The 13,944-nt window shown below is 39.1% G+C and overlaps 1 protein-coding gene across 5 annotated transcripts in view; it reads right to left on the reverse strand.

Annotated features, from left to right (window-relative positions):
• RIC1 (RIC1 homolog, RAB6A GEF complex partner 1) overlaps window positions 1-13,944 on the reverse strand; it is a 150,573-nt gene that overhangs the window by 13,363 nt on the left and 123,266 nt on the right. For all 5 annotated transcript variants that reach the window (XM_032866490.1, XM_032866492.1, XM_032866489.1 and 2 more), the window contains 6 exons: window positions 12,474-12,677; window positions 7,552-7,590; window positions 7,105-7,215; window positions 6,246-6,335; window positions 5,440-5,600; window positions 4,326-4,464 (listed from right to left, as the gene is read on the reverse strand). In XM_032866490.1, coding sequence (XP_032722381.1) covers window positions 4,326-4,464; window positions 5,440-5,600; window positions 6,246-6,335; window positions 7,105-7,215; window positions 7,552-7,590; window positions 12,474-12,677 — 744 coding nt within the window. The remainder of the gene's footprint in view (window positions 1-4,325; window positions 4,465-5,439; window positions 5,601-6,245; window positions 6,336-7,104; window positions 7,216-7,551; window positions 7,591-12,473; window positions 12,678-13,944) is intronic.

Raw genomic sequence — 13,944 nt, forward strand, 5'->3', positions numbered from 1 at the left:
TGGGTACTGAGTTGGATAAGTTCTTTATAGATATTTTTTTATAATGTTCAGTTAGTCACTGTATAGTACATCATTAGTTTCTGATGTAGTGTTCAATGATTCGTTAGTTGTATAAAACATCCAGCTTTGGATACTAACCCCTTATCTGATATGTCGTTTGCAAATATATTCTCCCATTCCGTAGGTCGCCTTTCAGTTTTGTTGGCTGTCTCCTTCGCTGTGCAGTAGCTTTTTATCTTAATGAGGTCCCAATAGTTCATTCTTGCTTTCATTTCCCTTGCCTCCAGAGACTAGTCTAGCAAGAAGCCGCTGCACCCGAGCTTACAGAGGTTGCCGCCTGCTTTTCTCCTCTAGGATTTTGATGGTTTCACATTTAGGTCTTTCATCCATTTTGAGTTTATTCTTGCGTATGGTGTGAGAAGATGGTCTAGTTTCAGTCTTCTGAATGTGGCTGTCCAATTTTCCCAGAATCATTTGTTGAAGAGACTTTTTTCCACTGGATATTCTTTTCCACTTTGTCAAATGTTAGTTGACCAGAGCTGAGGGTCCATTTCTGGCCTCTCTATTCTGTTCCAGTGAGCTGTGTGTCTGCTTTTGTGCCAGTACCGTACTGTCTTGATGAGCACAGCTTTGTAATGTAGCTTCACGTCAGGAATCATGATGTCTCCTGCTTTGCTCTGCATCTTAAACATTGCTCTGGCTATTCGGGCTTTTTTTCCTGGTTCCACACGATTTCTAGAGTCATTCACTCCAGCTCTGTGAAAAATGCTGGTGGTATTTTGACAGGGACTGCACTTTATGCGTAGGTTGCCTTGAGTAGTACAGAGTCTTTTAAACAATATTTGTTCTTCCAATCCAAGAGCATGGAATGTTTTTCCATTTCTTTGTGTCCTCTTCAGTTTCTTTCATAAATGTTCTATAGTTTTCAGCATACACACCTTTCAGCTCTTTAGTTAGGTATTCCGAGGTATCTTATGGTTGGGGGCTACAGTAAATGGGACCGACTTCTCTCTGTGCTGCTTCATTAGTGGTGTATAGAAATTCAACAGCTTTCTCTACACTGACTTCATATCCTGTGCCTTTGCTGAATTCCTGTATCAGTTCTAGCTATTTTTTAATGGAGTTTTTCAGGTTTTCTACACTGAGTATTATCGAAGTCCTAGGCTCAGCAGTCCGACAACAAAAAGAAATAAAAGGCATCCAAAGTGGCAAGGAAGACGTCAGACTGTCACTCTTCACAGTCAACTCACTTCATCTGCTCTTTACCACATTAGATCTCTCCTCCGTGAAAGGCGCTCTTTTTTTTTTAACTTTTTAAATTCCAGTATACTTAACATGCAGTGTCATATTAGTTTCAGGTGGTGTATAATACAGTGATTCAGTATTTCCATACAACACCAACGCTCATCACGAGGGCATTCCTCGATCCCTACCCCCCCCCCCCACCTATCTACCTCCCTTCTGGTAACCATCAGTTTGTTCTCTACAGTTGAGAGTCCGTTTCTTGTTTTATCTTTTTCCTTTGCTCATTTGTTCGGTTTCTTAAATTCCACACATGAGTAAAATCATACGGTATTTGCCTTTCTCTTATTTCACTTAGCATTATACTCTCTAGATTCTTCTATGTCATTGCAAATGACAAGATTTCATTCTTTTTATGTATTTTTAAAGATTTTATATTTGAGAGAGAGAGTGCTTGTGAGCATGAGGTGGGGTGAGGCAGACAGAGGACGAGAGGCCGACTCCCGTTGAACAGGAAGTCTGACAGGGAACTGGATCCCAGGACCTCAGGATCATGACCTGAGTGGAAAGCAGACGCTTAATTGACTGAGACATCCAGGCGCCCCTTTTATGGCTGAGTAATACTCCATAGTGTATATATACCACATCTTCATCCATTCGTCTACCAATAGACACCTGGGCTGCTTCCATAATTTGGCAATTGTAAATAATGTTGCAATAAATATAGGGGTGCATGTATTCCTCTGAATTAGTGTTTTTGTATTTTGGGGCGTAAATACCCAGTAGTGTGATCACTGGATCACAGGGTAGCTCTATTTTTAACTTTGAAGCACCTCCATGCTGTTTTCCCCCATGGCTGCACCAGCTTGCATTCCCACCACCACTGCATGAGGGTTCCTTTTTCTCCCCATTTTTGCCAATGCTTGTTTCTTGTGTTTTTTATTTTAGCCATTCTGACAGGTGTGAGGTGACATCTCACTGCAGTTTTGATTTGCATTTCCCGGATAATGAGTGACAATGAGACACATTTTTCATGTGTCTGCCGGAAAGCCTTGCTTAAAATGAGCTACCCAGTACTACTGGTGCCACTGACTGCCCACTGTATCTGGGATATACAGGGAGTCCCTTTATTTCCCCTAATATGAAAACTTCAAACATGAGAGAGAAAACGTCAAAGTATAAAGAATAATACAATGAACCCCCATATTCTGATCATACAAATTCACAATTATTCAAGATTTTGCCACATTTGCTCCATCTACCCTTTTTTCATTTATTTTGCTCAAGTATTTTATTTTATTTTTAAATATTTTATTTTTTAAATAATCTCTACACCCAAGGTGGGGATTGAACTCACAACCCTGAGATCAAGAATCACCTGCCCCACCAACTGAGCAAGCCGGGTGCCCCTACACCAAAGTATTTTAAAGGGCGATATCGTGCCGTTTTACCCCTATACTGTGCAACTCTGAAGTACGTGGATATTTGCTTGTATAATCACAATACCAATATCACATCTAACAAAATCTACAATTATTCCTTAATGTCAGCTCTCAATGCATACTGAGTATCTCTAAGTGCTTTAATAGTGTCTTTTTATAGCCAGTTTGAATCAGGATACAAATGGGACTTGAGCACTGCATTTGGTTGGTATGGCTCTAAAGAATTATTTAGAAGAGTCTCCCCTTACCATCCCCAACCCCGCCACATTACTGACTTGTAGCTGTCCTACAGAAGGTTCTACATTGTGCTTCCTTGTGGTGTTAAACAAAACCTCTACCCCTGTATTTCCTATGAATGAAACTTGACTCTAGAAGCTTGATTTAATTCAGATTCAGTATTTTGGGCAGTAATTCCTCATGTGAACTCTAGGATGCATTTCCCCAGGAAGCATTCCACACCTGGTTTTCCTACTTGTAGTAATGCTAGTATTGATTAATAAGGCTTAGATCTGGCCACCTGATCCCCTCACTGTTAAGTTCCCCACCAACCTTTCATGTGATGGCTTCATCCGATCATGATCACTTTCTGACTCAGTTATTTCCTTAGGGGCAGCAAAATGGTGATTCTGTAATCTTACCTTCCTTCCACATCTTCTAGCTACAATTCTTTTGTCAAACAGAACTTTATCATCTGTGATTCTCTGGCTACCATGAAACATACTTTACAGAGGAAATGGGATCTAGATTTTGAAGATGAGTGGAAGTGCCTTAATAGGAAGTAAAAGACAGACTGGGAAGATAGAAATGATAGATAAATCTACATAGTTATAAATCCACATAGTTATCCTTTGAAAACAGGTTCCACACTGACACGAAACTTGGAAACCATCTGTGTAACAGAAGGAGCCTTGGAATAGGAAGTTACACAACTTCGTGGGTTTAATCAGAAACTACAGCATTATTTTCTTTCCTTATAGTTTAGTTGACTAATCATAGAGTTCTCTATATTTTATATTCAGTATTCCACTTTTTTCCTTCTCTTTCACTGCCAAGTTTAGGGTCACTAACACCCTTTATTCAGATTATTACAGTGGCCTCCCAGTTACCTTCCCTAAATCCAATTTTGTCCTACTCTGGTTCATTTTCCCTCTCATAGTTAGACTAGACATTACAAAGCTGAGATCTAGTAATACCCAGCTTAAAGCACTTTAGACTTTAAGATAAAGTCCAATCACCCTGAAGTTCTTCCATTTTTCTCTCTTACTGATAGGCCTCTGCACTACTGTTCCCACTGATCTGAGATTCCCGCTCTTTACACAGGTGACCACCTATCTTCGGGCTGTCACTTAAATGGTACAGAAATTTCTGACTGTTGGACTATTCCAGGTGTTCATTCTACACTCCGAGTGACCTATACGGCTTTCTGGCACACACATCCCAATTTTAACTATTTATGCATATAATTATTTCTTTATTGTCTGGGCAGAAACCAAGTTTGTTTAGTTTGCCACTGTAGCCCAGCATCTTCATGCAAAGCACATTTTAGACACTTGATATTTGCTGAACAAATGGTTCCCGTAGCAACTTAAAATGCTAAAAACTGAGATGAAGCTCTCCAGAGCCCCGATAACGGTAGGGTACCTGCTGTGGCATCTTCAGGGTGATTCCATTCTCTGTGCTCACGGAAGTGAGAGTGACTGAAACTACCAGGAAAGGGTGAGGAATGTAGCGTGACATGGACACTTCTTGAAGAACTTGAACGCCGGCAGTAGTACTCGGACTGCAAAAAAAAAAAAAAGAGACAGAAAGATACCACACACCTCAACATCAAGGCCAGCAAGTTTTTTTGTTTTTCTTTCTTTTCCACTACGAACAGTATAAATTTCATGCGTTTGGAGGATCCAGATGCCTTCTACCCATTATTCCCTCTGCTTCAGGTATCCTTCCAGCAGTAGACTGGTGAGGTTGAGATATCCAGAGAATACAAACGGAAATAAGGGAGAAAGAAAGGCAATACAATGTAGAAGGGAAGAAAAAAACCTAGGAAAACTAAGAAAGGAAACTAGGAAGGAAAAAATAGGAATAGTTAAGTTGGTTGAGAAAGGACATGGTTTCCATGAGAGGCTAGTAAAATTTCTTAATATCTATCTTTACAGTATTCCTTAATCACTAAGCTATTTCAGCAAATACACACTTCAGGGCTATTTACACACACGTACACACACACACACATCACAAGAGCAAAATAAAACTCAAGAGGCGTGGTCTAAATGCTACAAGCTGACCCGCCACTCAGGAGAATGCAGGCAGCACATAGCAGCACCGGGGCCGCCAGGCCCTCCCGAGCAGACCACAGCCACCTCGCTCAGAGGGAATCAAGAGAGTCTGCTAAGGACACATTGCCCAGGGCCGAAGGCCAGTGAACGCCTTCAAATTTCCCCAAGTGTCCAGAACATTAGGATAGTTAGTCACCACTTGTTTTCAAGGCTGTGAAAAAAATTAGTACCTAAGTTACCGCATCCCAAACCAGGTTTTCCCCCCAAACAAGTGCAGTAAGAGCAGCTGAAGAGGTTGGTGCAAACGATTTATTTAGGTAGCTAAAAATAACTGCGTGGACATCACTAAATACAAAGTTTACTTTTTTCACTTCTGAAACAAAGGAAACTAAACATAGGATAACTTTTGAGAAAATAAAAACGACGAGGAAGCACAATATACAGAAGCAAAAAGTGACAGTCGCACGCCACGCACTTACCCATCAGACTTCCTTTCAATGCTGTACAGGCAGATGGAACAGTCTGCTCTGAACACTACCACCACGTCCCGGAAGACACTAAGCAGCAGTGTTTCCGCTTGTGCTCTGGTGACGTGGGCGAAGGCGTTGTCCAGGTTTGATGTGCGCAGGTAGACTCTGAGCTGAAGAACAAAGAAAGAAAACTGTAAAAACAAGACACCTACACCTCAGGCAGCTAAATACTTTAGACATGCTGTTTTTTTATCTACGGACTTCCTTTCAAGTAAGAGAAGTTTAAAGATCAATCTGAGCTTTCCCAATAAATGGATAAATTTTATAATTTCACAGGGTAGCCTCATTCTACAAATAACCAAAAGATGAAGAAACTAAAATTGGGAATGTACAATTATGAGGTACTCCTTCTCAAGACCTGCATATCCAGACCTGATAAAAATAGACCAGCACTTTCTGAAAACATAAACATACAAACCAAGAAATTAATAAATCTCTAAGGGTAGCCATCCTTAGGAACATCTTTGCTTTGAACAACCTGCATTATTTACAAACTTCACAGACAATGTCTAACAGCTAAAAATCCTTAGAAAAAGTTGTCTCAGAAGTTCTGATTATCCCTTAAAAAAAACCTTCTTAAAAGCAGTAACCTGATATGAGGGTCTAATTTAGGTAAAAAAGCCAAATGCCAAATTCTTAATTAAAAAATAAAATGCTATATTCATTTCCCAAAAATTATATTTATTTAAACCAGATAGTGCTTAACATCTTTAAAGTATAAAAATCTGTTATCTCTGAGAGAAAACAAGCCTTACCTCTTCTTGACGGTCACTTATGTTATAACATGCCAGGACAATAAAATCATTCCACCAGGCTAAGCCACCTGTCACAATCATATTTTGCTCCTTAAAAGATAATTTAAAAAACATATTTACCTTCATTTATATGCTGCCAGAAATTACAATAAGTAACACACTTATAAAATATTCCTAAGCAAACAATGAGAGCTTAAATTATTTCTGCTCTATTCTTTATCCCCCTCCCAATTAAGTATCACTCTAGGCCTTTATGAATAATAATTTATATTCTATTTTGAAAAAATAAACATGTCTATCAATAATTGGGTACCGTGTAGCAGCATTATTCCCTTATTCAACAGACTTTGGTTTAAAATCCTGCTTTACAACTTATCAGCTGCTTGACTCTGAATCCTGGTTTCTCTCTTATAAAAGGGTAACAACTGTGCCCTCTCTGGGTGTTGAAGGTCGGTGAGGCCCCTGAAGCCCCGCAGGCTCCCACTACACCTTAATCCTTGTCTTTTCCTATTTGATTCTTGCAAAATCCAACTGCACATGTTTCTGTGCTTCCCACAACTTCACATCATATACAAACAAACAGGAAATGATCTCATATTCAGTGGAAGTTGATTCTGACATCTGATGAACTCAACATGGAAGTGTAAATCCTCCAGTTAAAAATAAACCAACTATGTCAATACAAAATCCTTTATCAAATATCAAGTACTTCATTAGAACTGACCTTAGATGTAATCCAACACCATTTTTCAATATTTGGTATTATTTTTTTAATGACTAGTGGCTTACTTTAGAGTTATTTCATATGTTAGTTCACTTATACTCTGAGAAATCAGTTTTTAATTTCAAAAAGACTAACCTGGGTAATGTTTCCAAAAAGTTTCCATTTTTTGGTGAGTAAAGAGTAATGTGCAAAACCAAACTTGCCAACCACAGCAATATTCTGTCCAAGTTTATCAATAGCTGAAAACTAATTCAAAGAAAAAATTAAGAACTCTTCCTTGCAAATGTATATACTTAAATTTATAAAGAACTTATTAGCATTATTGTGTCACACAAATAGACTGTTAATAAATGTTTGCTAAGTGAATTAAATGAAAGTGCTAAATTTAAAAATCTGAATATTTATACACAAGTTACATTTCACCAAATTACTGATGCTAATACGTTAACAATGTACAAGGGATCAAGTATCAAAATTTTATTATCAACACGCCCACTGAAAAAAGGCTCAATTCCCAGAATGCCTCCTGCAGCAAATACTATCCAATAAAAATTAACCCCAACAAAATAACAAGTAACTCACCCGTATAGGCCAATTGCTCTCTAGATAGGTGTTGGAAATCTACAGAAAATAATACATCAGTTTGGTAAGACTCCTGAAACATATTTAAACTTAAAGCACTTAAAGCATTAACATCACAATATAATATTCACTTTCCTGTACAACGTTTAAAGTGTTCCCGAATAGTGGGTATTACTAGCAGAGTATTTGGAATTTACTGTTGAAATACCAGTCCATATGTCACATCTCCTGTCTTCACCATTTCATTTTGAGTGGCTAGATCAGGCTTTCCTACATTGCTTTTTCTCTACACTGTTTTTGTTTATTTTAAATACTGAATATGCAATATAAACAGACTGAGAGAACCAGCCACGAGGGCAAGCAGGAACTGTAGAAATGAAGAGTTTGAGGGCCTCAGCAAGCGCTTTGTTTTTGCTTTTTAATGGAGGTATTTTTATTTCTTTTATATCTTCTGATCAAAATAGCAAAACACTGCTTATAAAATTTAAGCAATATAAAAATGTACAAAATAAAAAATGAAATTCTGTTCTATCCATTTCTCCAGGGGTAACTATTGGTTCGTCTTTACTCTCTCTCTAAACATCCATACACAGGTAAGCATCTGTCTAAGCTACTCTTTTTAACGGAGGTATTTAACCTATTCATCTGTAACAACTTTGAATTACAGATAGTAACTCTTAATCTGCAATGGAAGTAGGAAATATACCTTCCTCCTGTGTCATGTCTTACATCTCTGCACATGGTATCTTTGTATCACCCAACAAGAATTTTAAGTTGAAACATTCTTCCATAAGATATCAACATAGATAAAATTCTACCTTTACTGAGACTGACTTCTCCTCTAGCCTACTGATTAAGCAGTTTTTATGAGCACACGGTGAGTATGGCATGAAACTTATCAGAACAACAGAGAGAACAAGGAAAAAACTTCTATTCCTGGAATAAAAGAACCTCAATTTATTCGAATTCATTTTCATTGTACTCCACATATTACATATTTTTTAAAAAGGAAAGCCAAATTAAAAATCCAGTACAACGCAATCAAATCCAATAAGATTCTTTGTGTAATGTGAAGACAAAACTAAAATCGAGTTAAAAGTAATATGCTAAAAACATCTGTATTAACCTTGATAAAATTCACTCATAAAGCTATCTGTTAGACTTTACTTATTATCTAGTAAGTCAGCCTAAAATCCAAATAAAGTAACAGCTTTTGGTTCTGTTATTAGTTCTCAATCCTAGTGCCAGTTTGTAGAACCCCACCTTGCAGAATTAAGGGTAACGGTGCCATGATATGTGCTTGAAAAAGGCTTAACTCCTATCAACAGATTCACTGCATCACACAGGCCAGTTACCAAAGTCCCGGGATGGGTGGCGTCGGTTCAGAAGCCTGGTAATCTGAGGGAATGATCAGGCGGTGATAAAAGAGCTCAAAGTAGTTTTGTGTGAGCCTGTTAAGTGAATTCTCTGTTTGGATGAAGAAAATCAAAATAGTCACTTGAAGAAGGATGTCCCTGGAGTGTAACTGAGCCAGCCATCCAGAATGCTTCCTCTGACCCTGGTGCTTCCTAAGTATTTAAGAAATATGGGGCTGGGAAAAGTGTGAGCTGGGATCGCAATGCCAATGAGGATTCCAACTTGAAGGGTTCCTCAGCATAGCACCAAGGTAAAGTTTTATCAGACGGTCTACACTCTAATGAGTATCTGTAGAAAAAAAAAGTTTTTTATTCTTTTAACCCCCCAAATGTAGGAAGTGCCACAAACTTAAAATGATTTATTTTCAAAGCTTGAGTTTAAGTTTAAAACGAAGCTTTACTTCTGATACAGTTGTGTCTGAAGATGCTATGAAATGAAAAGTGAAAATGAAACATTCATGTTCCCTAGGAGGTCACATTTATGGATCTACGTGTCACCTGAGCTTTGAGCTCTACCCCTTACACTGAGAACAGGAAATGGCAGAAGTAAGGCAAGAAGCAGCTAATGAATCATGAAGACGTCAGGCCAGGACTGCATACTCAGTGCACAAAAATCACACCACGCCACGCCACTAGGAGCCTGAGTGCTAACGTACAGAATCTCCATTCTCAACATCTTAGGATTCCTCAGCCTCTTAAAAAACCTCAATCTACCTTTTTTCCTCCTTCAAGTCATTTTGCTAAAACCCTGTCTCCTACCTAGACAGACTGCTTTTGTCTGTCGCTGTGAGATTGTGAGAGCCACTCTCCCAGTACACCTGCCCTGTGCCAAACCCCGCATCCGATGCATCTGAGACGATCCTCAGAAGGCCTGCCAATCATTTATAAATGAAAGAGCCTTTACAATCCTCTGTTGACAGCCTTAGCATATTTTGTAAGCCTATATTTTTCCAAATGGTTAGCCAGTTTAACTACAAAACCAACATTTCCTAACTGTGGATGATAATGATTCATGCACCTTTCAGAAAGAAATGTTTGTATCATACGAAGTTCTGAGTGTTAAATGGCAGTCCAAGCAAGAGTGCACCCTAAAACCATGAGGGTGTTGTTTTAATTCCACATTATTTGTGCTCTGCTTGGCAACAAACTACTTTCGAAATTTTTAAAATCTGTAGCTAGGAAACTAAATTAAACACACACACACACACACACACACACACACACACAGCACCACTTCTACCAGCAGCTACCAACCCTGCTGCTGACAAGTACGTATATGTATTAAGTTAAAGGAAAGAAACATATTTAACATAGAATCTTCTGATCAGGAACCTAGTAAGTGTAAGGTAGAAGGTCTAAACGAACGAAAAATCCTGTTGTCTAGATGAGGAACGGACAAGAGAAGCAGAATTAGTTGGAGCTTATTTGATGAACTCTAAGCTGTGTAAGAATAGAAAATATAAATTGTGTAAACAAAGTCACTTTGATGGAGGATGTGGGCATTTATCCCAGACAAGAGTGTATGTTGAAGGAGAAATGAAACAGGCACCCATGTTACTTCAGGGAACCATTACTAATGGTTAAGGCCCAGAAGGTAAAGCATTAGCATTGCAGGGACACTGTAAACCACCAAACCAAAACACTCCCACGATGCTGCACTGATGCATTTGGTTGGCGTGCCAGCAAACCAAGTACAGGGCAAACTATAATGAAACGCTGTCTATTTCAATGGGCACATTCTAGGTCTTAGCTCAAGGTCAACAGTACATTACATGATTCAACACGTAATACCTAGAAGTCTTACAACAGGTTAGACTGTTACTTTACTTATAGTAAGGATAAGTCTGACACTCCTTAAGCAGGACACTGCTCTCCTATGTGCCCTTGGGCAAGTCACCTAACTTCTCTGAGCCTCAGTTTCCTCAATGTAACAAATCCAGTTGGACTACATGATCTCTATGGTCCTTCCAGCTCCAAAAATTCTATGAGTCTATTGTAACTTAACTGTTTTGGGAATACAGCTCTGACATTATTTTTATTAGTTTTAGGAAAAGGAAAAAAACTAGGTTAAGCTCGAGTCAAACAAGTTCATCCTTCTGAATAGTTCCAATATCTAAAGAACAAAATCACGAAAGAATCTTGCTCGTACCTACTTTGTCTAAGGTGGTAAACTCAGTGTGATACGCTACTAGTACAGGATACTTCAGCGATGGCTAAGAATCACAGAATCACGGAATTTTTGAGCTGGAAGGAAATTAGATTTTTGTTATTGCCTGATGGATTTTTGAGTTCCAGACCTACCTTCTTTGATCCTCTGCTCTACTTGGCTCTGGCAACACAGACCTGGCTAGGCAGAACTGGCATTGATGCTAGGTCAGTGTAGAATGAATAGTTCAAAGTATGGGGAAATGAAAATAGCAGAGGAATGGCTATAGGAGAGAAGGGAGCAGTGGAAAATTTTAGTCAAGGAGGCAGCCGATGCAGTTTTATTTCATAACTGTTACTACTTATCAAATGGTATGCACAGTTTGATTTTATGAATTTATTAATGTCAGATACGTTTTCTTTGGGTGTATACCACATGTCAGTGCGAGAGACACTCCTCCTTCAACGTTTCACATACTGACCATTCGTGTCTCTCATCATCTCCACTCAAAGTCAACTGAAAATAACATGGGAGCTGAGTGAGCTAATAAAGTAACAGCACAGAATGGAGAAGAGAGGGTCAAGAATTGTGGAGACAGAACCCAGTGAAAATAAACCAACGCAAGAGCAGGCTCAGACATACCTACAGCACTTGGGTATCAGCGGGGGAAGGAGGACACACTCAGAACTTCTGCAACTGTGTATGAAAGTTTCTCCCAAGAAACTTCAATTTATTGATTTACCCAAATTAGTTTTATTTGGTATCAAAATTCAGAATTGATGTCCACATTAAATGCCAATTTATCAGAATTATTAAAATAAACTGCTAATTTAAAAGTTATACCAGAATGAGTAAGTGACTTGGAATAAGATTTTTGTAATAATAAAATTATTAATAATAAGGTTCTAGAGTGTGAGTGCAAGTCTGCAATTTGGCTTTTAAGTCAGGCAGCTAACCTCAACATGTACCCACTAGGACTACAAGGTCAGCTGCTCGGGGTCCTAATTGGCACTGTCACTTTCCATGAAATCACTACACTTTTGCCTATGCCAATCCACAGAGCTAAATTTGTACCAAAACGGGGGCGGGGCGGGGGGCAACGGAAGTAGTACAAAGTTGTGCTCATTCAGAGGGAAAAGCATAAACTTGCAGTTTTTGGACTAGTAGGCTTAAAGCAGGTGGGGATCTGTGCTACGTCAGAGGCAAGAAGGGAACACAAGAAGACAGAAAAGCAGCAGAGAGAGGTGACAGTCAAAAAGGTTAAAGTTTCTCAGTTTTCTAAAGCAACCAAAGAAATTGGAACTCCGCTCCAGGTGCTATTCCCCCAAGGACTGAGTCAACAGTGAGCAGCTGAGACTTACCTGTACCACATGCCAATGCCGATGTCCAAGCAAAGTGCTTAAACCCTGAGACTCCAAACTGCTGTCTGCAAAGGGGCTCCTGCCCCCACCAGCCTTGCGCTCAGAGCGTGCTGAGGAACTCCTGGCACTCTGCGTTTGCGAGGCCTCGCCGCAGTTCAAGTACAATCGATCCTCCCCCTGAAGCAGCACTTGCTCCTGGTTACTCTACAGGAGGAAGAAAGGAAGCAGAGGACAAAGGAGGAAAAGCAAATAAAAAAAACCTGATATCAGATAATGGAACAAAAAGTAATACCCTGACTTGGGTTTATCATAGGAAATGCACCATGTATCTCAGCGTCGATTTTACTCGCAGACAAGACTACATAATGATCACGTGCACTGTTACATTTACAGGGAACAGGCAACAGTTTAATGATTACTTCCCAGGGCAATCAACATTTTTGTTAAAGTCTGTTTTATCACAGATGCCAAAATGCGACCCAGTTTACAATGACTACAGCAGTATCTTCATTATTACTCCAAAATGGCAATGCTATGAGAGATTTTCCATCTGAAACCTGAACAGAACTACTCATTATCTACAGGTTACAAATCAGTTTCACATAAAATACCTCACATTATGGCAAGAAAACATTATCTGGGCAAACTGTGTGTGTGTTTGCCCTGTGCCCATGGCAAGAAGCAGCGGAGGATTACGAATGGGGATACTGGACGCCAAGGATCTTTTAAACCATGGGGAGGGGGCAGAGTAGCCCCAGTCAGTGGTCCTGGATCAAAACAACTCAATACTCACTTGGGTAAATGCTTGGTTAGTGCCAAGGACTGCGCTGGGCTCTGAGAATATTCAGACAAATAAGACAATTTCTCCTCTTAGTGATGATGCCTTGGTTTTCAGTGAGAAGGTCAGCATTAACTGTGGGCACTCTACTCACTGACTATTCCATCAGACAGAAGGGCACCAAAGCCCCTCATTCTTCCATGGTAGCCCAAATGTTGTCTTGACAGAAAACTCCTAAAATCTGCCTTTAAATTATAATTTGGGATGGGGAGGGGAGAAAGAATTACTGTACTCTTGTTTTTCTGCAGATCCTTATTCTTCATCTAGAGTCATGAAGTCTCAGATCCAGGCTACTGTCATATTCTTTCTCGATGGATTGTAATTTAAATTTTAATTAGAAACTGGTTGTACCAAATATTTAAAAACCGATTGGTGGCAGATATTAAGGTATATGCTTCTGACATGTAACACATACTATTACATATTAACAATATATAATGTTAGCATATTGTTCCAGAATGATAAAACACGAGGAGTTTAAATTACAATTTGGGGCAGTGTTTCCCAAAGAAGGTTTCTAGGCATACTTTCTTTAAATCATTCTCTAAAAATTCATAATAAAATAAGCTTGGGACACTGTTTTTCATATACCAACTCCTGGGTTTTTATGATTCACATTAGGCATATTAAAGA

Source organism: Lontra canadensis, unplaced genomic scaffold, assembly GCF_010015895.1.
Source record: "Lontra canadensis isolate GAN:19392208 unplaced genomic scaffold, GSC_riverotter_1.0 scaffold31, whole genome shotgun sequence".
Classification (NCBI taxonomy): domain Eukaryota; kingdom Metazoa; phylum Chordata; class Mammalia; order Carnivora; family Mustelidae; genus Lontra; species Lontra canadensis.